Source organism: Salmo salar, chromosome ssa25 (assembly GCF_905237065.1).
Source record: "Salmo salar chromosome ssa25, Ssal_v3.1, whole genome shotgun sequence".
Classification (NCBI taxonomy): Eukaryota; Metazoa; Chordata; class Actinopteri; order Salmoniformes; family Salmonidae; genus Salmo; species Salmo salar.
In genome coordinates, this window is record NC_059466.1 from 44125968 (window position 1) to 44147897 (window position 21930).

General features: G+C 40.1%; 1 protein-coding gene across 6 annotated transcripts in view; it reads left to right on the forward strand.

The window, feature by feature from the left end:
• Positions 1-17508, forward strand: part of LOC106586816 (neuronal membrane glycoprotein M6-b) — a 63342-nt gene extending 45834 nt beyond the window's left edge. For 3 of the 6 annotated variants that reach the window (XM_014174497.2, XM_014174495.2, XM_014174496.2), the window contains exons 2-7: positions 4423-4609; positions 7616-7772; positions 8129-8297; positions 10448-10521; positions 10716-10781; positions 13174-17508. In XM_014174497.2, the coding sequence (XP_014029972.1) occupies positions 4423-4609; positions 7616-7772; positions 8129-8297; positions 10448-10521; positions 10716-10781; positions 13174-13323 (803 nt within the window). In that variant the 3' untranslated portion in view covers positions 13324-17508. Of the gene's footprint in view, positions 1-4422; positions 4610-7615; positions 7773-8128; positions 8298-10447; positions 10522-10715; positions 10782-11485; positions 12669-13173 lie in introns of those variants that run through there. The other 3 variants (XM_014174499.2, XM_014174498.2, XR_001324254.2) reach the window with 2 other exon arrangements.
• Positions 17509-21930: the final 4422 nt, after the last annotated feature.

Consider the following 21930-nt stretch of genomic DNA (forward strand, 5'->3'; position numbering starts at 1 on the left):
ATAAAGACCTACAATTACACTGTGTGCACAATTATTAGGCAAGTCAGTATTTTGACCATATCATCATTATTATGCATATTTCCCAACTCCAAGCTGTATAAACTGGAATGCTTATTGGATTTAAGCATATCAGGTGATGTGTATTTATGTAATGAGGAAGGGTGTGGCCTAAGGAGATCAACACCCTATATCAATTATTAGGTAGCTTCTTTTCCTCAGGCAAAATGGGCCAAAAAAGAGATTTAACTGACTCTGAAAAGTCAAAAATTGTAAAAAGTATTTCAGAGGAATGCAGCACTCTTGAAATTGCTAAGATATTGGGGCGTGATCACAGAACCATCAAACGTTTTGTTGCAAATAGTCAACAGGGTCGCAAGAACCGTGTTGAAAAAAAAAGACGCAAATTAACTGCCAAAGATTTGAGAAGAATCCAACGTGAAGCTACCAGGAAGCCATTATCCTCCAGCGCTGTCATGTTCCAGAACTGCAACCTACCTGGAGTGCCCAGAAGTACAAGGTGTTCAGTGCTCAGAGACATGGCCAAGGTAAGGAAGGCTGAAACCCGACCACCACTGAACAAGACACATAAGTTGAAACGTCAAGACTGGGCCAAGAAATATCTGAAGACAGATTTTTCAAAGGTTTTATGGACTGATGAGATGAGTGACTCTTGACGGACCAGATGGATGGGCCCGTGGCTGGATCAGTAATGGACACGGAGCTCCACTTCGACTCAGACGCCAGCCAGGTGGAGGTGGGGTACTGGTATGGGGTGGTATTATTAAAGATGAGCTAGTTGGACCTTTTTGGGTTGAAGATGGACTCAAACTCAACACCCAAACCTACTGCCAGTTTTTAGAAGACACTTTCTTCAAGCAGTGGTACAGGAAAAAGTCTGCATCTTTCAAGAAGACCATGATTTTTATGCAGGACAATGCTCCATCGCATGCATCGAAGTACTCCACTGCGTGGCTAGCCAGTAAAGGCCTTAAAGATGAAAGAATAATGACATGGCCCCCTTCCTCACCTGACCTAAACCCTATTGAGAACTTGTGGTCCCTTCTTAAACGGAGGATTTATGGTGAAGGAAAACAGTACACCTCTCTGACCAGTGTCTGGAGGCTGTGGTTGCTGCTGCACAAAACGTTGATGGTCAACAGATCAAGAAACTGACAGACTCCATGGATGGAAGGCTTATGACTGTTATTGAAAAGAAGGGTGGCTATATTGGTCACAGATTTTTTTTTGAAATGTCAGAAAGGTTTATTTATACATTTTGAGTTGTTTGTTTATTATTCTCACTTTAACAGATGAAAATAAACAAGTGAGATGGGTAACTTTTCGTTTTTCATTTAGTTGCATAATAATTCTGCACACTAATAGTTGCCCAATGACTGTGCACAAATAGATATTCTCCAAAGAAAGCCAAAACCTCACTTTTACTTTCTTAAATATTCAGGTTTGAGGTTTATTAACATTTTGGATTGACCGAGAGCGCTGTAGTTGTTCAATAATAAAATGAATCCTCAAACATACAACTTGCCTAATAATTGTGCACACAGTGTAGAGAAGAGCTTTATAGAAAATCTTCTGATTTGAGTGGCAGTCTGACCCAGAGCCAGGCCTGTTGATGACCAACATGAGAGGAGGGATGTAATAACTGTACATCACTCCACTCACAACCTTCTACACATTAACTCTCAGTCCTGTACTGAAACTCTCTGGTAATGCTCAAATATCATCTTTGTTAAAGGTGGTGAATGGGAGAGCAAAGACGTCTAGACTGCAATAGCAAGAAACAGGGACTGAGAATAGCATGGTAGAGAGTCTTGAACCTCCAGTTGCTGCTCTTAAACTACAGTCTGCTATTGTAAATGTAGGAAGAGGAATAGGGTTAACACTGCTTTCCTCCTATTAATACTGTGACTGTAGGAAGAGGAATAGGGTTAACACTGCTTTCCTCCTATTAATACTGTGACTGTAGGAAGGGGAATAGGGTTAACACTGCTTTCCTCCTATTAATACTGTGACTGTAGGAAGAGGAATAGGGTCAACACTGCTTTCCTCCTATTCATACTGTGACTGTAGGAAGGGGAATAGGGTCAACACTGCTTTCCTCCTATTCATACTGTGACTGTAGGAAGAGGAATAGGGTTAACACTGCTTTCCTCCTATTAATACTGTGACTGTAGGAAGGGGAATAGGGTTAACACTGCTTTCCTCCTATTAATACTGTGACTGTAGGAAGGGGAATAGGGTCAACACTGCTTTCCTCCTATTAATACTGTGACTGTAGGAAGAGGAATAGGGTTAACACTGCTTTCCTCCTATTCATACTGTGACTGTAGGAAGAGGAATAGGGTTAACACTGCTTTCCTCCTATTCATACTGTGACTGTAGGAAGGGGAATAGGGTCAACACTGCTTTCCTCCTATTAATACTGTGACTGTAGGAAGAGGAATAGGGTCAACACTGCTTTCCTCCTATTAATACTGTGACTGTAGGAAGAGGAATAGGGTTAACACTGCTTTCCTCCTATTAATACTGTGACTGTAGGAAGAGGAATAGGGTTAACACTGCTTTCCTCCTATTAATACTGTGACTGTATACAAACAGCCCCTTTACTGGTCAGGACGTGACAAGTATGTACATACCAGGTAGATCTATATCAGGTAGAACTATACCAGGTAGATCTATATCAAGTAGAACTATACCAGGTAGAACTATATCAAGTATAACTATACCAGGTAGATCTATATCAGGTAGATCTATACCAGGTAGATCTATATCAGGTAGAACTATACCAGGTAGAACTATACCAGGTAGATCTATATCAGGTAGAACTATACCAGGTAGATCTATATCAGGTAGAACTATACCAGGTAGATCTATATCAAGTAGAACTATACCAGGTAGATCTATATCAGGTAGAACTATACCAGGTAGATCTATATCAGGTAGAACTATACCAGGTAGAACTATACCAGGTAGATCTATATCAGGTAGAACTATACCAGGTAGATCTATATCAAGTAGAACTATACCAGGTAGATCTATATCAGGTAGAACTATACCAGGTAGATCTATATCAGGTAGACCTATACCAGGTAGAACTATACCAGGTAGAACTATACCAGGTAGATCTATATCAGGTAGAACTATACCAGGTAGATCTATATCAGGTAGATCTATATCAAGTAGAACTATACCAGGTAGAACTATACCAGGTAGAACTATACCAGGTAGATCTATATCAGGTAGAACTATACCAGGTAGATCTATATCAGGTAGAACTATACCAGGTAGATCTATATCAGGTAGAACTATACCAGGTAGATCTATATCAGGTAGAACTATACCAGGTAGATCTATATCAGGTAGAACTATACCAGATAGATCTATATCAGGTAGAACTATACCAGGTAGTATTTGACTGTGCCTGAGGTCTATTTCATGTTGGTCCCGTCTCACTCTCCCTGGCCCTGCCTGCCATGTGCGTCTGTGTGGGAAATGTGGGCCGAGTTAACCACTCCGCTGGGCTTCGCCGCGGGCACACTCACTGGGTTGTGGTTAACTTGCTGCCATGGCAACTGCTATTCACCAGCCCTCAGACAAAAATGTTTTTATCCCTCTGTGACACAAAAGGCTACGGGATGAACTTTCTGACAACACACAACTGTTGAATGGCCCTGCTCTGATGATAATGTATCTGTTTTAATGTCCTTTGTCAGGCCAGAGAAAGAGGATAAACACTAACGAACATTCAGGATTCCTGCCTCATGCAAGAGGTTTGGATTTCAATAGGCATATTATGCCCTGTCTCTCAATGTCAGAGTTTGTATCGTGGTAGACTGTTTTACATTGGAATAGACTCTAGATTCTAGAATTCTAGTTTTTGTAGTTTATTGGTAGGTGAGGAGTCTGGGATGATGGGTCATTTAGAGGAGGTTGAGAAAGTCAGTCCGTGTTCTTACTGAGTTCTGATGAACAGTGAAGAATTAAATTACCTCGACTGTACTGTCATTGGTTATGCAACAGCTCATTTGAAGGTTTCAGTGAGTTGAACTTAAAAGTTGTCCTTAAGCTCAGCCCATGGACTACTGTAAAGATGGCCATGTATATGATTTAAGTGCTGGACCAATACATCAGCTCTTCTGCGTGCGATGGAATGAAACACAACCCCCTTATATGGACTTTGCAATGGTTTAAGAAATATCAGGTTGTCAGGTTGAAATATGGCCTTTTTGGACTGCTACTGTTACTCTGCAGCCTACAGTGAAAAGTGAACAGAAGAATAAACAAAAATGTATTGTCTCTCTCAAAAGACAACAATTACTGCTTTGACTTTTCTGTGATGAAAGATTCAATCAACAAGGTGACTGTTCTCACTATTTCTCTCTCTCTCTCTGTGTTTCCATGAAGGTTGCTTCGAGTGCTGCATCAAGTGTCTGGGCGGGGTGCCGTATGCATCGCTGGTGGCCACCATCCTATGTTTCTCTGGCGTGGCCCTGTTCTGTGGCTGCGGCCATGTGGCCCTCACCGGCACCCTCACCATCCTGGAGAACCACTTCTCCAAAGTCACCTCTGACCACGCCATGCTGACCGACGTGTGAGTGACCGAACCTGACCCCATGAGTAGGGCTAGGTGACCCTAACCTGGCCATGAAAAGCAATGTTCCCTACTTATATCCTATAAGCTATAATTAAGGCCTGGCTAACCGTAAGTATCCTACTGAATGGCCAGAGTAGAGCATTATTAAGATACAACTGGTCCCACCCCACCCCAAAACCCGTACATGTCGATCCAGGCAGTAGTAGTTGCTATATGTCTACAACGATATCTTGAAAAAATAAACTACCATTCTAAAGTTTGGGGTCACTTAGAAATGTCCTTGTTTTTGAAAGAAAAGCACATTTTCTGTCCATTAAAATAACATCAAATTGATCAGAAATACAGTGTAGACATTGTTAATGTTGTAAATGACTATTGTAGCTGGAAACGGCAGATTTTTTATGGAATATCTAAATAGGCTTACAGAGGCCCATTATCAGCAACCATCACTCCTGTGTTCCAATGGCACGTTGTGTTAGCTAATCCAAGTATATCATTTTAAAAGGCTAACTGATCATTAGAAAACCCTTTTGAAATTATGTTAGCACAGCTGAAAACTGTTGTTCTGATTAAAGAAGCAATAATAATACTTGCCTTCTTTGGAGCATCAGCATTTGTGGGTTCGATTACAGGCTCAAAATGGCCAGAAACAAATAATTTTCTTCTGAAACTCATATTCTTGTTTTCAGAAATGAAGGCTATTCCATGCGAGAAATCTCGTATAATGCTTTGTACTACTCCCTTCACAGATACAGCGCAAACTGGCTCTAACCAGAATAGAAAGAGGAGTGGGAGGCCCCGGTGCACAACTGAGACGCCTCACAAGTCCTTATCTGGCAGCTTCTTTAAATAGTACCAGTGAAACACCAGTCTCAACATAAACATTAAAGAGGCGACTCCAGAATGCTGGCTTTCATAGCAGAGTTCCTCTGTCCAGTGTCTGTGTTCTTTTGCCCATCTTAATATTTTATTTTTATTGGCCAGTCTGAGATATGTCTTTTTCTTTGCAACGGTGCCTAGAAGGCCAGCATCTCGGAGTCGCCTCTTCACTGTTGACGTTGAGACTAGTGGCTAGAGCGCACACAGCGTTTTTCGAGATCTTTAGTTTCTTGGCAATTTCTCGCATGGGATAGCCTTCATTTCTCAGAACAAGAATAGACTGATGAGTTTCAGAAGAAAGTCCTTTGTTTCTGGTCAGTTTGAGCCTGTAATTGAACCCACAAATGCTGATGCTCCAGATACTCAACTTGTCTAAAGAAGGCCAGTTTTATTGCTTCTTTAATCAGCACAACCCTTTTAGTCTTAGTGAGCTGAGCCTCCTAGCATAGATAAGCCCTATCAATGAATTACAGGTATTTTATATAGATATCCTTTCTTAATAATAACCTCTGCTTGCACCTTACCCCAGATGAGACCTCTTTTAGATCCATTATTCTAAAGCAAGAGAGGAGAAACATAGAGTAGAGAGAGGAGAGGAAAGACAGGACAAGTGTTTTGTTATGAGGTTTTAAGGGGAGTCTCTGTGAGTGCCCATTTTAATTTCAATTTTCAAGTTTTAATGTCATGTGTACTTAAGTGATAATGCCAGAGAAGCCGGTGTTTGGAAGATATATTGGCACAAGTGTTGTTAGGCCCGAGACGAAGGTTTGATGCCATTCTATTTGCTCCGTTCCAGCCATCATTATGAGCCGTTCTTCCCTCAGAAGCCTCCACTGGTGTGTATAAAGATAACGAGAGGTTTTAGTGGCTTAGAGCCAACACGTTAGTGTGGTAAATATTAGTATAACAAACTACCCATGCCAGTCTCTATTGGCTAAGAGCTGAGGAGAGACTGACTGCATCACTTCTTCTTTTTATAAGAAACATGAATGTGTTGAAAACTCCAAATTGTTTGTATAGTGCAGCTACGCACAGCTCTGACACACACACTTACCCCATCAGACATGCCACCAGGGGTATTTTCACAGTCCTAAAATCCAGAACAAATTCAAGAAAGCGTACAGTATAATATAGAGCCATTATTGCATGGAACTCCGTTCCATCTCAAACCATGCCAATATCCTCCAAACACCATCTTCGAGGGCATTATCACTTTTATACAATGGGTTACCATTCTATTCAAATAATGATTGACATATTTTCATTAAAAACATTATTTTAATTAATTTATTCATACTACTTCATCCTTCTACAAGATACAAATCTAGGGTTGCTAGAGTCGTTCAGTCTTTTTGTTCTGTATCTATGGACGCGACCCAGTCGTTCAGTCTTTTTGTTCTGTATCTATTGACCGGACCCATTCGTTCAGTCTTTTTGTTCTATATCTATGGATGTGACACAGTCGTTCAGTCTTTTTATTCTGTATCTATTGACGCAACCCAGTCGTTTGTTCTAAATGTTCCATTGCCATACTGGCTGGTAAAGTTCTTATCCCTTGCTTGCTTGCTAGCCAACTACGGCTAATTTACAGTCACTTCAAAAAGTGCAGCTAGAAGAACAGCAAAGTAGCTACATTTGCATTTGTTTAAGCTGTTTTCTAGTGACATTTATTTGGATACATCCATAACAATGAGCTAATGAAGCGCGATTTCACTTGGCATAGAAAATGTACTCTCTCATCAAGATACTGTTGTTCAGAGGAGCTCGCCAACAACACAGCTACAGTAACACAATCACTTCAAACTGTAGCTGGAAAGACTGCAATTGAAGGGCCGATCGGTGTCTCAGCAGACATGCATCATCTGTTTACATTTCATCCACCAAAGTTGTTAATGGTTTGCATCTTTTTTTAAACTCAATGACAGAAGGAATGGTCGCAGTTTTATAACCCGAGCTAAATCTAAACGTATAACCTAGTCTAATACAACCTGTCACGTTTACGGTTTCTCCTCTAGCCTCATGTTGGAGGCTGAAACATAACATAGTCATATTGGATTATCCCTAATGGAAACTATTCATGAACAGAACACAGAGAGGGTTTATGTGGGATTTGCTCCTATACAGAATACAGCTGATGCAGTACGTCATCTATGGCATCGCCTCCTTCTTCTTCCTCTACGGAATCATCCTGCTGGCCGAGGGCTTCTACACCACCAGCGCTGTGAAGGAGCTGCACAGCGAGTTCAAGACCACCATTTGCGGACGCTGTATTAGTGGCATGGTACGTCACTATCATCACCACTGGACTGTGTTAACCTTGCACTGAACTTACACCAAACAACGAACTCACTGCACTCTTGATCAGACCACATTTGGTGCAACAAGCTAGTCTTTTTTTATGTACTCAAACGGAACCACGTTGACACCTGAGTTCTGTTTGGATGTGATCAATCAAACAAGTTGATGACATAATGACAACATCTGAGAAAATACTCTTTGCAAACGGGCACAAAAGCATGTCCTCCCTTTTAGGCCTACCGGTCAAATAGACGCAAACAACAGCTATGAAAATACTAGTTGTGATCCAGTTCTTCCTAATGCCGATATGATGCTGTTTTTGTACGTGTGTGTTCTCAGTTTGTGTTCCTGACCTACATCCTGGGTATCGCCTGGCTGGGTGTGTTTGGTTTCTCCGCCGTGCCCGTCTTCCTCTTCTACAACATGTGGTCCACCTGCACCGCCATGAGGTCACCTGTGGCTAACCTCACCAACGTGGACACCATCTGTGTCGACATCCGTCAGTACGGTAAGGGAAAACCGGAGTTACAGCCAGGGTCATCTTCATTAGGTACCATGTGAAAGAAAACAGACTGAAACAGAGGGACTACCTGAACTTCTCCAATAAGAAACGCTTGTTTTGGCTTCCCGTTGCAACATTTTCTCTACGCTGTGCCCTAATGAATATGACCAAATCCATCCAGGGTCCCTTCTGCCCATAACACAGAGCAGGTGTTTCCAATACTTTATGTGTACAGTAGCCTGTTGAGGCTGTGAAATGTCAGAATAAGAGTAGAGAGAATGATTTATTTCAGCTTTTATTTCTTTCATCACATTCCCAGTGGGTCAGAAGTTTACATACACTCAATTAGTATTTGGTAGCATTGCCTTTAAATTGTTTAACTTGGGTCAAACGTTTCGGGTAGCCTTCCACAAGCTTCCCACAATAAGTTGGGTGAATTTTGACCCATTTTTCCTGACAGAGCTGGTGTAACTGAGTCAGGTTTGTATGCCTCCTTGCTCACACACTCTTTTTCAGTTCTGCCCCATATTTTCTATAGGATTGAGGTCAGGGCTTTGTGATGGCCACTCCAATACCTTGACTTTGTTGTCCTTAAGCCATTTTTCCACAACTTTGGAAGTATGCTTGGGGTCATTGTCCATTTGGAAGACCCATTTGCGACCAAGCTTTAACTTCCTGACTGATGTCTTGAGATGTTGCTTCAATATATCCACATAATTTTCCTTCTCATGATGCCATCTATTTTGTGAAGTGCACTAGTCCCTCCTGCAGCAAAGCACCCTCACAACATGATGCTGCCACCCCTGTGCTTCGCGGTTGGGATGGTGTTCTTCGGCTTGCAAGCATCCCCCTTTCTCCGCCAAACATAACGATGGTCATTATGACCAAACAGTTCTATTCTTGTTTCATCAGACCAGAGGACATTTCTCAAAAAAGTACGATCTTTTTCCCCATGTGCAGTTGCAAACCGTAGTCTGGCTTTTTTATGGCGGTTTTGGAGCAGTGGCTTCTTACTTGCTGAGCGGCCTTTCAGGTTATGTCGACATAGGACTCGTTTTACTGTGGATATAGATAATTTTGTACCTGTTTCCTCCAGCATCTTCACAAGGTCCTTTGCTGTTGTTCTGGGATTGATTTGCACTTTTGCACCAAAGTACGTTCATCTCTAGGAGACAGAATGCGTCTCCTTCCTAAGTGTGTTTATACTTGCTACTATTGTTTATACAGATGAATGTGGTACCTTCATGCATTTGGAAATTGCTCCCAAGGATGAACCAGACTTGTGGAGGTCTACAATTTTTTTTCTGAGGTCTTGGCTGATTTCTTTGGATTTTCCCATGATGTCAATTAAAGAGACACTGACTTTGAAGGTAGGCCTTGAAATACATCCACAGGTACACCTCCAAATGACTCAAATGATGTCAGAACTTCTAAAGCCATGACATCATTTTCTGGGATTTTCCAAGCTGTTTAAAGTCACAGTCAATTTACCAGAGCAATCACTGGAATTATGATACAGTGAATTGTAAGTGAAATAATCTGTCTGTAAACAATTGTTGGAAAAATGACTTGTGTCATGCACAAAGCAGATGTCCTAACCGACTTGCCAAAACTATTATTTGTTAACAAGAAATTTGTGGAGTGGTTGAAAAATGTGTTTTAATGACTCCAACCTAAGTGTACGTAAACTTCCGAGTTCAACTGTATGTAGTGTTCTTGTTCATTAATGTTCTGTGTTATGTTATGTTTCATGTTTTGTGTGGAACCCAGGAAAAGTTACCGGCAGCTTTCGCAACAACTAATGGGGTTCCTAATAAAATACCAAATACCACTTGTGGCATCTTTTCTCTGGCTCGATATCCTCCGTTTTCTCTCAGGCCAGGTTTTATAGCAGCAATAAGACATTATAACAGCCTGAAATGATGAGTGTGTCACCTTGTACAGGTTTGATACACTCCACTCTACAAGCATGACATTTTAATGGAGATTTCATCTAAGTTAAAACTATTCTGTAAATTCTAATGTGATATGTGACTATGGCCAAATAAGGATGGTTCCTTTACTGCGTATCTATATGAATTCTATGAATACTGATGACGTGATGTGAGGAATTTGTTGTGTCAATATTAACCTTTGAATTGAACGACTGTCTGCAGGTATCATCCCCTGGAACGCAGCGCCAGGCAAGGCTTGTGGGTCCACACTTGGAGACATCTGTAATACCAGTGAGGTAAGGCGCCTCTCCTCCCATCCTCAGTCATTCATTCACCAGTGACATACTGTACTGTCTATTATGTGGGTGTCATTACTTTGAGATGCATGCTCACAATAACAGTGCAAGGGCCACAGAAAAACATACATTTGTATTCACAATGAGTTACTGTACTATGGTACTGTGTTCAATCACATGAATGTATTTTTCAGTTCTACCTGTCCTACCACCTGTACATCATAGCATGTGCTGGAGCCGGGGCCACCGTCATTGCTCTGGTAAGTTCAACTCTCTCTCTCTCTCTCTCTCTCTCTCTCTCTCTCTCTCTCTCTCTCTCTCTCTCTCTCTCTCTCTCCTCTCATCCTCTCCTTCAGTCCATCCTCGCAGTTTGTATCTGACTGTAGATCATGAATCCAATGCTCCTCTCCTCATTTCCCATATGGTTTATATAACCTCTGACTGTAAGGCAGAATACCCGTAGACTTTTCCACAACTCCAATCCCATTCTCTGTAAACCCTCTGCTTAGATGCCCCGGGCCCCAGACTTATTTTAGGAAAGTGGAAACAGGGTGGACGTTTTGTCCTGAATCAGGACACATGGCTATGTTTATACAGTATAAAGGAGAATATCTGTAAGGATATAAACATGTGTAGACTACATCAGAGTTCTTTGAACTAAGGGCGCCCCATTTCCGAAGAGTCCCGTCTTGGGTGTTTTGAAAACAATGAGTATGATAGAAGAGGGAAACTCTCTGTCAAAGCCATCCAGTCCATTGTTCCTCTCTGATTGCTTCCAAAGAGTGTTTAATAAGGTTCCATTTAACTCACATCTGAAGGTGACAAACAGGAATATTTGACTAATACTTGTGGGTTTTTTTACAAGTAAAAAGTTGAAACATCAGTCGTTGCCAATATGGCAGCCATGCACATGCATGTTCCTGGGGAGTTCTCTTACCGCCTGTATTCTGTTCTCTTCCACCAGCTGATCTACATGATGGCTACCACTTATAACTTTGCCGTTTTGAAGTTTAAGAGTCGAGAAGACTGCTGCACTAAGTTTTAACTGGTGTTCAGAGACACAGCACAGTGTATGACACTGCTCTGAGTAGACAGCAGCAACTTACTACATGGACTAAAAATAGCAACATATCTCCATTAGTCTTCACCTAAAGTGTAAATAGCTGATTGTATGCATCCTTTAGCATGTGCTATCCAGAGATAGGTCTGCCTGATGGACCAACGGTACCTGAAGAGAATTGTCTTAAGAATGGGGTGGTGTAAAGTTGACAGGGTTATGCTTTTCTCCATATCTTGTTAAGATCTGATTAGGACAATAAATCAGTAATAACTCCCTTAAATGAATAGCACTCTGGCTAATAAACAGTAGGCTTGGAAGAGGAAGACAAAAACACAATCTGAGAACAATACTGTATTATGAAGGAGTTCTCAGTCAGTAGCCATGAACATCGTGCTTATATTTGGGGTGAAAAATTATTTGTTTTTTTGCTAATGTTCAATTTGTCAGAAGACCAGCCAGGCTTGGAAAAGTGCCTTTTCCCCCATTAATGTTTTAGGATTGCTCATGTGTACTTTTGTATTTTCTTGGTGCAAGACACAAAGTGTAACACAGTGAATTGTCAGTATTACAAGCTTCTGTTACAAACTAGTTCCTCAGTCGTATATAGATACAGACAGTCTTCATCTGTAAAATGACGCAGACAAGATGAAGAGCATTTTTTTTTTAAAGAACTGCACATATTACTAGTATTGTGAAGGGTAATCCCAGTACCAGGGGTATATTTTCCATCAAGGTATATAGCCTCAGTTTATGACTTCATATATTTTATAAAGGAAGTTTTCTTATTTAGAGGAGTAATGTAATTGCTATGTGACCTGATACCTTCATAGCTTCAGCTGATAGTTTTGTTTCATCCTTTTCTTTGACTCATCCAGAAACATTAAATTGTTTAAAGAGCCACTGTTGTTGTTGTTTTTTAACACTGAGCCTGCATGCTTACTTTATTTGATTTGGATTCCTTAATCTGTTTATGATGACTTATATTCCATATTTCCATAAATATTTAATTATTTCCTAAGATTTTTGAAGACTGTAGTTATTATTTTTCTCTTTCTATACAAAATAAACAATCTTTGTGTACAAAATATCCCCATGGTTTATATTTCTTCTCAAATGAAAAAGGGACACTAACTGAGAACAGTACCAGTGACAGAAAACAAGAAGATCTGATGGTCTGTTCCATCTCACACCACAATCTAATGCCCCTCCAATCTCTACTAACCACCTTCATCATCAAGCTTGCACGCAAAACCTAAAACCCCACTCCCCTTCCTCTCCCTCTCCCCTTTTTAAATGTCTCTTCTGTAGTATTCTTTGGTGTAATAACAATCATGTTAGTAATGTTGAGGATAATGACATTACTTTGCAGGTGTGTCTGTTGTCCGCTTAACATTGTGTGTTCTGTGTGTGTGTGTGTGTGTGTGTGTGTGTGTGTGTGTGTGTGTGTGTGTGTGTGTGTGTGTGTGTGTGTGTGTGTGTGTGTGTGTGTGTGTGTGTGTGTGTGTGTGTGTGTGAGACGTAGCACTGCCTCATTTAGCCTGCTTTGCATCTTACCATGCTCACTGGCCATCCACCTCGGCCCTCTCTTCCAGATCCACTTCCTCATGATTCTCTCAGCAAACTGGGCCTACCTAAAGGATGCCAGTCGCATGCATGCCTACCAAGACATCAAACTGAAGGAAGAGCAGGAGCTGCACGACATCACGTCTCGTTCAAAGGAATGCCTCAATTCCTACACATAAGGATTACGCCCTGGTCCACACTCGCACCTCTATGGTCACACACACACACACACACACACACACACACACACACACACACACACACACACACACACACACACACACACACACACACACACACACACACACACACACACACCCGTCCCCCCGTCCCCCCGTCCATCTCAGGCGGTCTGACCAAGAGAACACTCTTCTCCCATAACCTGCCAGCTGCCCTCATTCAGTGCAGTACCAACACGGCTCCTAACAAACTAATGCATGTCTCTCCCTACAACTAACTGATCAAGATGTCTGTGTCAGAACCTCTGTTTTGTGTTTCGTGTGTGAATATACTTTTGTTTTTATTTTTCAAATTTTTCATAGGATTTTTTTGTAGCTATTATTATTTTTATTATTTTTATTTTTTTCTAACCAGTGATTGCTGGTGAACTTGAAACATTGCACTATTCTAAGACATGAAGGAAATAAATAGTTAAACTTGTTTTAGAGTGTTCTGTTATGATTCTGGTCTGACTGTCGGCCATTATGAAGAGCAAAGAGCAGGAAGTTCTTGTCAGCGAGAAGAGAATCCGTTTTTATATTTTTATCAAAGATGCAGTTTTGATTACACCTCATAGCACAACATGAAACGCCTTACAACATCACAGATATATAAAAGTGATGCAATGTGCTGTTGCTAATTGCAAACAAGTTTGGTCCTCCTGGCTCTGAATGAAGAGCATATGAAGAGGAAGAATGTGAAGGCAAAACAACATTCTATTGTGCAACAGAACATGCATGTGTTGGCTTCTTTGACAAAGTGTTTACGTTACCCCTCTGCCCATTTGAAACTGTTAGGATTTAGAAGACTTTTCTCTTGCTAGTAGTTTGAGTTAAAATAGGTATGATCATTCTGATTCTAGAATTTCATAAGTTACATTCATCACGTACATTCCAAATAAAATGTTACTATTTTAATTGAAACGGTAATAATGATGTAAAATCCTAATTCCCTAAAAGAGGAACTACCTCATGCCTAAGCAGGTACACTTACTGAACATGCACAGGTATTTTAACTGAGATATCCACTTGCCCATGTAAATGTAACCAGGTATTTTAACTGAGATATCCACTTGCCCATGTAAATGTAACCAGGTATTTTAGCTGAGATATCCACTTGCCCATGTAACTGTAACCAGGTATTTTAACTGAGATAATCACTTGCACATGTAACTGTAACCAGGTATTTTAGCTGAGATATCCACTTGCCCATGTAACTGTAACCAGGTATTTTAACTGAGATAATCACTTGCCCATGTAACTGTAACCAGGTATTTTAACTGAGATAACCACTTGCCCATGTAACTGTAACCAGGTATTTTAGCTGAGATAACCACTTGCCCATGTAACTGAAACCAGGTATTTTAGCTGAGATATCCACTTGCCCATGTAACTGTAACCAGGTATTTTAACTGAGATAATCACTTGCCCATGTAACTGTAACCAGGTATTTTAACTGAGATAATCACTTGCCCATGTAACTGTAACCAGGTATTTTAACTGAGATAACCACTTGCCCATGTAACTGTAACCAGGTATTTTAACTGAGATAACCACTTGCCCATGTAACTGTAACCAGGTATTTTAACTGAGATAACCACTTGCCCATGTAACTGTAACCAGGTATTTTAACTGAGATAACCACTTGCCCATGTAACTGTAACCAGGTATTTTAACTGAGATAACCACTTGCCCATGTAACTGTAACCAGGTATTTTAACTGAGATAATCACTTGCCCATGTAACTGTAACCAGGGATTTTAACTGAGATAACCACTTGCCCATGTAACTGTAACCAGGTATTTTAACTGAGATAACCACTTGCCCATGTAACTGTAACCAGGTATTTTAACTGAGATAATCACTTCCCCATGTAACTGTAACCAGGTATTTTAACTGAAATAATCACTTGCCCATGTAACTGTAACCAGGGATTTTAACTGAGATAACCACTTGCCCATGTAACTGTAACCAGGTATTTTAACTGAGATAACCACTTGCCCATGTAACTGTAACCAGGTATTTTAACTGAGATAACCACTTGCCCATGTAACTGTAACCAGGTATTTTAACTGAGATAACCACTTGCCCATGTAACTGTAACCAGGTATTTTAACTGAGATAATCACTTGCCCATGTAACTGTAACCAGGTATTTTAACTGAGATAATCACTTGCCCATGTAACTGTAACCAGGTATTTTAACTGAGATAACCACTTGCCCATGTAACTGTAACCAGGTATTTTAACTGAGATAATCACTTGCCCATGTAACTGTAACCAGGTATTTTAACTGAGATAATCACTTGCCCATGTAACTGTAACCAGGTATTTTAACTGAGATAATCACTTGCCCATGTAACTGTAACCAGGTATTTTAACTGAGATAATCACTTGCCCATGTAACTGTAACCAGGTATTTTAGCTGAGATATCCACTTGCCCATGTAACTGTAACCAGGTATTTTAGCTGAGATAATCACTTGCCCATGTAACTGTAACCAGGTATTTTAGCTGAGATAATCACTTGCCCATGTAACTGTAACCAAACCTGTGGTGGTTGGGGCTTTTAATTCTAGTTATTTTAGGAGGAATCCTTTACACTTTTAGTCCTTAAACTTTGAGTCCTTACACCATTAGTCCTTACACCATTAGTCCTTACAATTTTAGTTTATTTAGTTTTTATTTATTTTACTCTGGCAAGTGAATGGTGCCAATAAGAATTATACAGTTAGACTGACCAAAATATTTAATCTTAATACATGGCCATTGTGTGATGCCATGATTAATAATTAGTATCGTTTTAGTTTTTCAAATGCAGCATTTTTATAGACAGTCTATGTATCATTTAAAATATCTTGATTAATGTCTTCGTGAGATGAAAAATAATGTCAAATTTGACTATTAAACATGAGGATTGTATACTACCTTGTTTCACAGAGGGGCTTGTATGTCCAATGTATTGTTGGGATGAATAAATTCTTCTTATTGTATAGTGTATGATCTTCCACAGTTCATTCCAAATTCCCATGTGTGACTTGAAATTCCCTTTTGCGATTGTCAAATCTTTATCCCTATAACTACAAGATACAACATGCTTACATTTTACTTGGTTGAGAGAAAACTGGTGATCTGAAACTAAATGTTAATGTGCTGTGCTTTGTTACCATGGTAGACCTTGTGATTTAGACAGTGCAAGTAAGATGTGTGAACGTTAACCCTTCTACATTCAAGCTGAGATAACTCTGTGTCAGGGTGTTGATCATCAAAGACAATGCTTGGATGTGTACAATTTAAAGATGTTACAAAGTCAGGAGTTTTTTCTTTGGTAATGTTTCAATCTTGTTTTTTATTGAACATATAATCACTTAAAGAAGAAGAAAAAAATGCTAAATCTCTTGAATTGTATTTCAGTATTGTTTTTTTAACGTGCAATTGTTAAAATTCTGACATAATTACTGATGCAATCTTAATCTGTTATTTAAAGGAGACTTACAGGAATATTGATGTTTATTCATTAGTGCATCATTAAAGGAGAAACTGTTTCTGCAGTGATACAGGTGATGTGTAGTCATTTGTACTGACAACTATGGTAGGCAGTGTTTGCCGGTTTCGAGAGAACAATTTAGTCCAGGCTATTTCCACTGAATGTCATTGTAGTCCACGGTGTTTCTTAGTTCTGAAGTATATAATTCCTCTATAGTATTTTCTATTAGTGTCAAGGTCTTCCTTGGGAATTTATTTCAGGTGATACTTAACTCGTCACAGTATTCTGAATATTGATCATCACTCCTCACCCTACGATTGAAAATGCCAATCTGACCATGAATGGAATACGGTTCGGCGAAAGTTTATAAGCCACTGTATGTCTTGATTGTTATGTAAACAAAGTGGCCTCTGAAATGTTCTACAACAGATGCAAAAGGTTTGTAGTGGCCTGCAGGAATATGACTATGATGTGAATTGAATGACATACCGTTCCATCGTACAGTGCTTCCTGTGTATAATGTACCAAAAAAGAATAGTATGGCTACCAATCAAACACCAGGAGGACACCAAACCAACGTCCTGTCTGGCTGGGATCCCCTTTGACATTTCTCTCTCTCTAATTGTTTTTATGAAAATAAAAAAGACAAATATGTACTCCTCAATTATGTACTGCATTCATTTTCCATGTCAATGGGCATAAAACCTAATGTCATGGTACACAGACGGACGGACGGACGGACGGACGGACGGACAGACGGACGGACAACACCAACGGTTCTTCTAATTGTGTGTGTGTGTGTGTGTCACACCTGTACACGCTGACTCCGTCTTTGCTCCATGCCCATCTTCATGTTCTTCTGGAGAGGATCTTTGTCGAGGACGGGGCCTTCTCTTCTTCAGGCTCCTCTGCCGCCTTTTGCGAGAAAGCGAGAAACACACAAAATGAGGCTCTTTATGCTCTGGTCATAAATCAGTGAGGGTAGGAGGACACAGCAAACATCATCAGACAGGATGACCAACACAGAATACATCATCAGACAGGATGGCCAACACAGAATACATCATCAGACAGGATGGACAACACAGAATACATCATCAGCTGCCCTTCATCATCACCAATGTGCAGTCACCTAGCCATTTTTTAATTTTTTAATTTTACCTTTATTTAACTAAGCAAATCTGTTAAGAACAAATTCTTATTTTCAATGATGGCCTAGGAACAGTGGGTTAACTGCCTTGTTCAGGGGCAGAATGACAGATTTGCACCATGTCAGCTCGGGGATTCGAACTTGTAACCTTTCGGTTACTAGCCCAACGCTCTAACCACTAGGCTACCCACTAAAACACAGACATTTGAAAACAGTCAGAAGTGATGCAGTAGTATGTGTTGTTGTTACAGTGATTTATAGATAACCTGTGTACATTTATGGAAAGCATAAAATCGGACTTATTCCTGATAAAGGCCACTTGATATTTAAAAACAGATATTTATTACTATAAAGTATTTATTACTAGATTCATTACTAGATGTATTACTATATAGCATTTATTACTATATGTCTAGCGGTCATTGTTTTTTGTCTTGTTTTCTTTATTAATCATTTCTTTACAACACATACAACATATCCCACTAACCAAAGAACACACAAAACACTATTGTAAACCCATACAACATATCCCACTAACCAAATAACACACAAAATACTATTGTAAACACATACAACATATCCCACTAACCAAATAACACACAAAATACTATTGTAAACACTAACACATAAATCACAAAATACTATTGTAAACACATACAACATATCCCACTAACCAAATAACACACAAAATACTATTGTAAACACATACAACATATCCCACTAACCAAATAACACACAAAACACTATTGTAAACACTTACAACATAACACACTAACCAAATAACACACAAAATACTATTGTAAACACATACAACATATCCCACTAACCAAATAACACACAAAATACTATTGTAAACACATACAACATATCCCACTAACCAAATAACACACAAAATACTATTGTAAACACATACAACATATCCCACTAACCAAATAACACACAAAATACTATTGTAAACACATACAACATATCCCACTAACCAAATAACACACAAAATACTATTGTAAACACATACAACATATCCCACTAACCAAATAACACACAAAATACTATTGTAAACACTTACAACATAACACACTAACCAAATAACACACAAAATACTATTGTAAACACATACAACATATCCCACTAACCAAACAACAACACAAAATACACCACATGTAAACACGTAATTTTTTTAATATTTATTTTTAGATATATATTTGTCTTTATTACTTTCTAACCCTACCACCCCTCCCCTAATTGGAGTAAACTAGTGAACAACAATGTTTAGGCCTCTACTGCCAGCTTGTACATACTATATATGTTTTACTTTCCTTTTCTTTGCATATCACAATTTCATTCCAACAAAATAATGTACTACAAAAGTTGCATATATGGGAGGGCTGCAACTTAATTTCAAGAACAAGAAATAAATAGGTAATTAATTTGACGAAATATCTAGCAGTCATTCTAAACAGTAGCCATAGTAAAAGTATGGGAATAAATGCAAAAATTGGGGTAAGGTGGAACATTTGGTATGGGCAGACAGATGGCATACTGTATGTACTGTTGGTTGGCACTGATTCAGCATTGAGCTCTTAAGATGCTTCACATTCATGGGTGGAAACATGCCTGAATTTGCAAACACTCCCACATCGACTATGGATCAATCAATCTGCTGCAGCAGATACAGACAGCCTTTGATGCATCTTGTATAATGAAATGCAATGCCACTGGTCAGCAACACTAACAAATACTCTAACAGCATTACTGCAGTGCTTGAATGTGTTTTCTCCCACTGCCCCACTTCCCTCTTCCAAAGCATGGTTACAATGTGTTCAGGAAGCAAAGCATGCTGGAAGCACATAGGGCTGTGTCATCTCTGATATCTCCCATCCACAGCAGATACACTACATGGCCAAAGGTATGTGGACACCTGCTCATCGAACATCTCATTCCAAAATCAAAACTAATATGAGTTGGTCCCCTGTTTTGCTGCTATAACAGCCTCCACTCTTCTGGGAAGGCTTTCCACTAGATGTTGGAACATTGCTGCTATAACAGCCTCCACTCTTCTGGGAAGGCTTTCCACTAGATGTTGGAACATTGCTGCTATAACAGCCTCCACTATTCTGGGAAGGCTTTCCACTAGATGTTGGAACATTGCTGCTATAACAGCCTCCACTATTCTGGGAAGGCTTCCCACTAGATGTTGGAACATTGTTGCGAGGTCTCGCTTCCATTCAGCCACGAGCATTAGTGAGGTCGGGCACTGATGTTGGGTGATTAGGCCTGGCTCGCAGTCAGCATTCCAATTCATCCCAAAGGTGTTTGATGGTGATGAGGTCAGGGCTCTGTGCAGGCCAGTCAAGTTCTTCCACACCGATCTCAACAAACCATTAAGTAAACAAACCATTAAGTAAACAGTAAGATATTGTTATAATGTTTTCCAGTGGTGAACCCTGGTGCTACCTGCTTTGTTACTCGTGCGGTGCTCCTGAGCTGAGGACAGCGAGGTGGGAAGAAATTGGAAGTTAAGTCCCGTGAGGACGCCACCTCTCTGTGGGTCAGGGCGAGGGGGGAGAAACACCTCTCAGGAGACAGCACAGGAAACGCCACAGACGATACCTCCTCAGCCCTTGAGGATGACAGGAGTACCAACTGTTAACTAGAGAATGCAGCAAACGACAGAAGATACAGATTCAGCACTGTCACTGTCATATGATGTTTCTAAAGACATGAAATGATCAAAGAGAGAAATACGAAGACGACTACACATAGACTTAAACTACTGCATAATTATACAATGGTAGGGGCTGACTCAATCAGACATTATGAATGATAGGGGCTGACTCAATCAGACATTATGAATGGTAGGGGCTGACTCAATCAGACATTATGAATGGTAGGGGCTGACTCAATCAGACATTATGAATGATAGGGGCTGACTCAATCAGACATTATGAATGGTAGGGGCTGACTCAATCAGACATTATGAATGATAGGGGCTGACTCAATCAGACATTATGAATGATAGGGGCTGACTCAATCAGACATTATGAATGGTAGGGGCTGACTCAATCAGACATTATGAATGATAGGGGCTGACTCAATCAGACATTATGAATGGTAGGGGCTGACTCAATCAGACATTATGAATGATAGGGGCTGACTCAATCAGACATTATGAATGATAGGGGCTGACTCAATCAGACATTATGAATGATAGGGGCTGACTCAATCAGACATTATGAATGATAGGGGCTGACTCAATCAGACATTATGAATGATAGGGGCTGACTCAATCAGACATTATGAATGATAGGGGCTGACTCAATCAGACATTATGAATGGTAGGGGCTGACTCAATCAGACATTATGAATGATAGGGGCTGACTCAATCAGACATTATGAATGATAGGGGCTGACTCAATCAGACATTATGAATGGTAGGGGCTGACTCAATCAGACATTATGAATGATAGGGGCTGACTCAATCAGACATTATGAATGGTAGGGGCTGACTCAATCAGACATTATGAATGGTAGGGGCTGACTCAATCAGACATTATGAATGATAGGGGCTGACTCAGTCAGACATTATGAATGGTAGGGGCTGACTCAATCAGACATTATGAATGATAGGGGCTGACTCAATCAGACATTATGAAAGATAGGGGCTGACTCAATCAGACATTATGAATGATAGGGGCTGACTCAATCAGACATTATGAATGGTAGGGGCTGACTCAATCAGACACTATGAATGATAGGGGCTGACTCAATTAACCAGACATTATGAATGGTAGGGGCTGACTCAATCAGACATTATGAATGATAGGGGCTGACTCAATCAGACATTATGAATGGTAGGGGCTGACTCAATCAGACATTATGAATGGTAGGGGCTGACTCAATCAGACATTATGAATGGTAGGGGCTGACTCAATC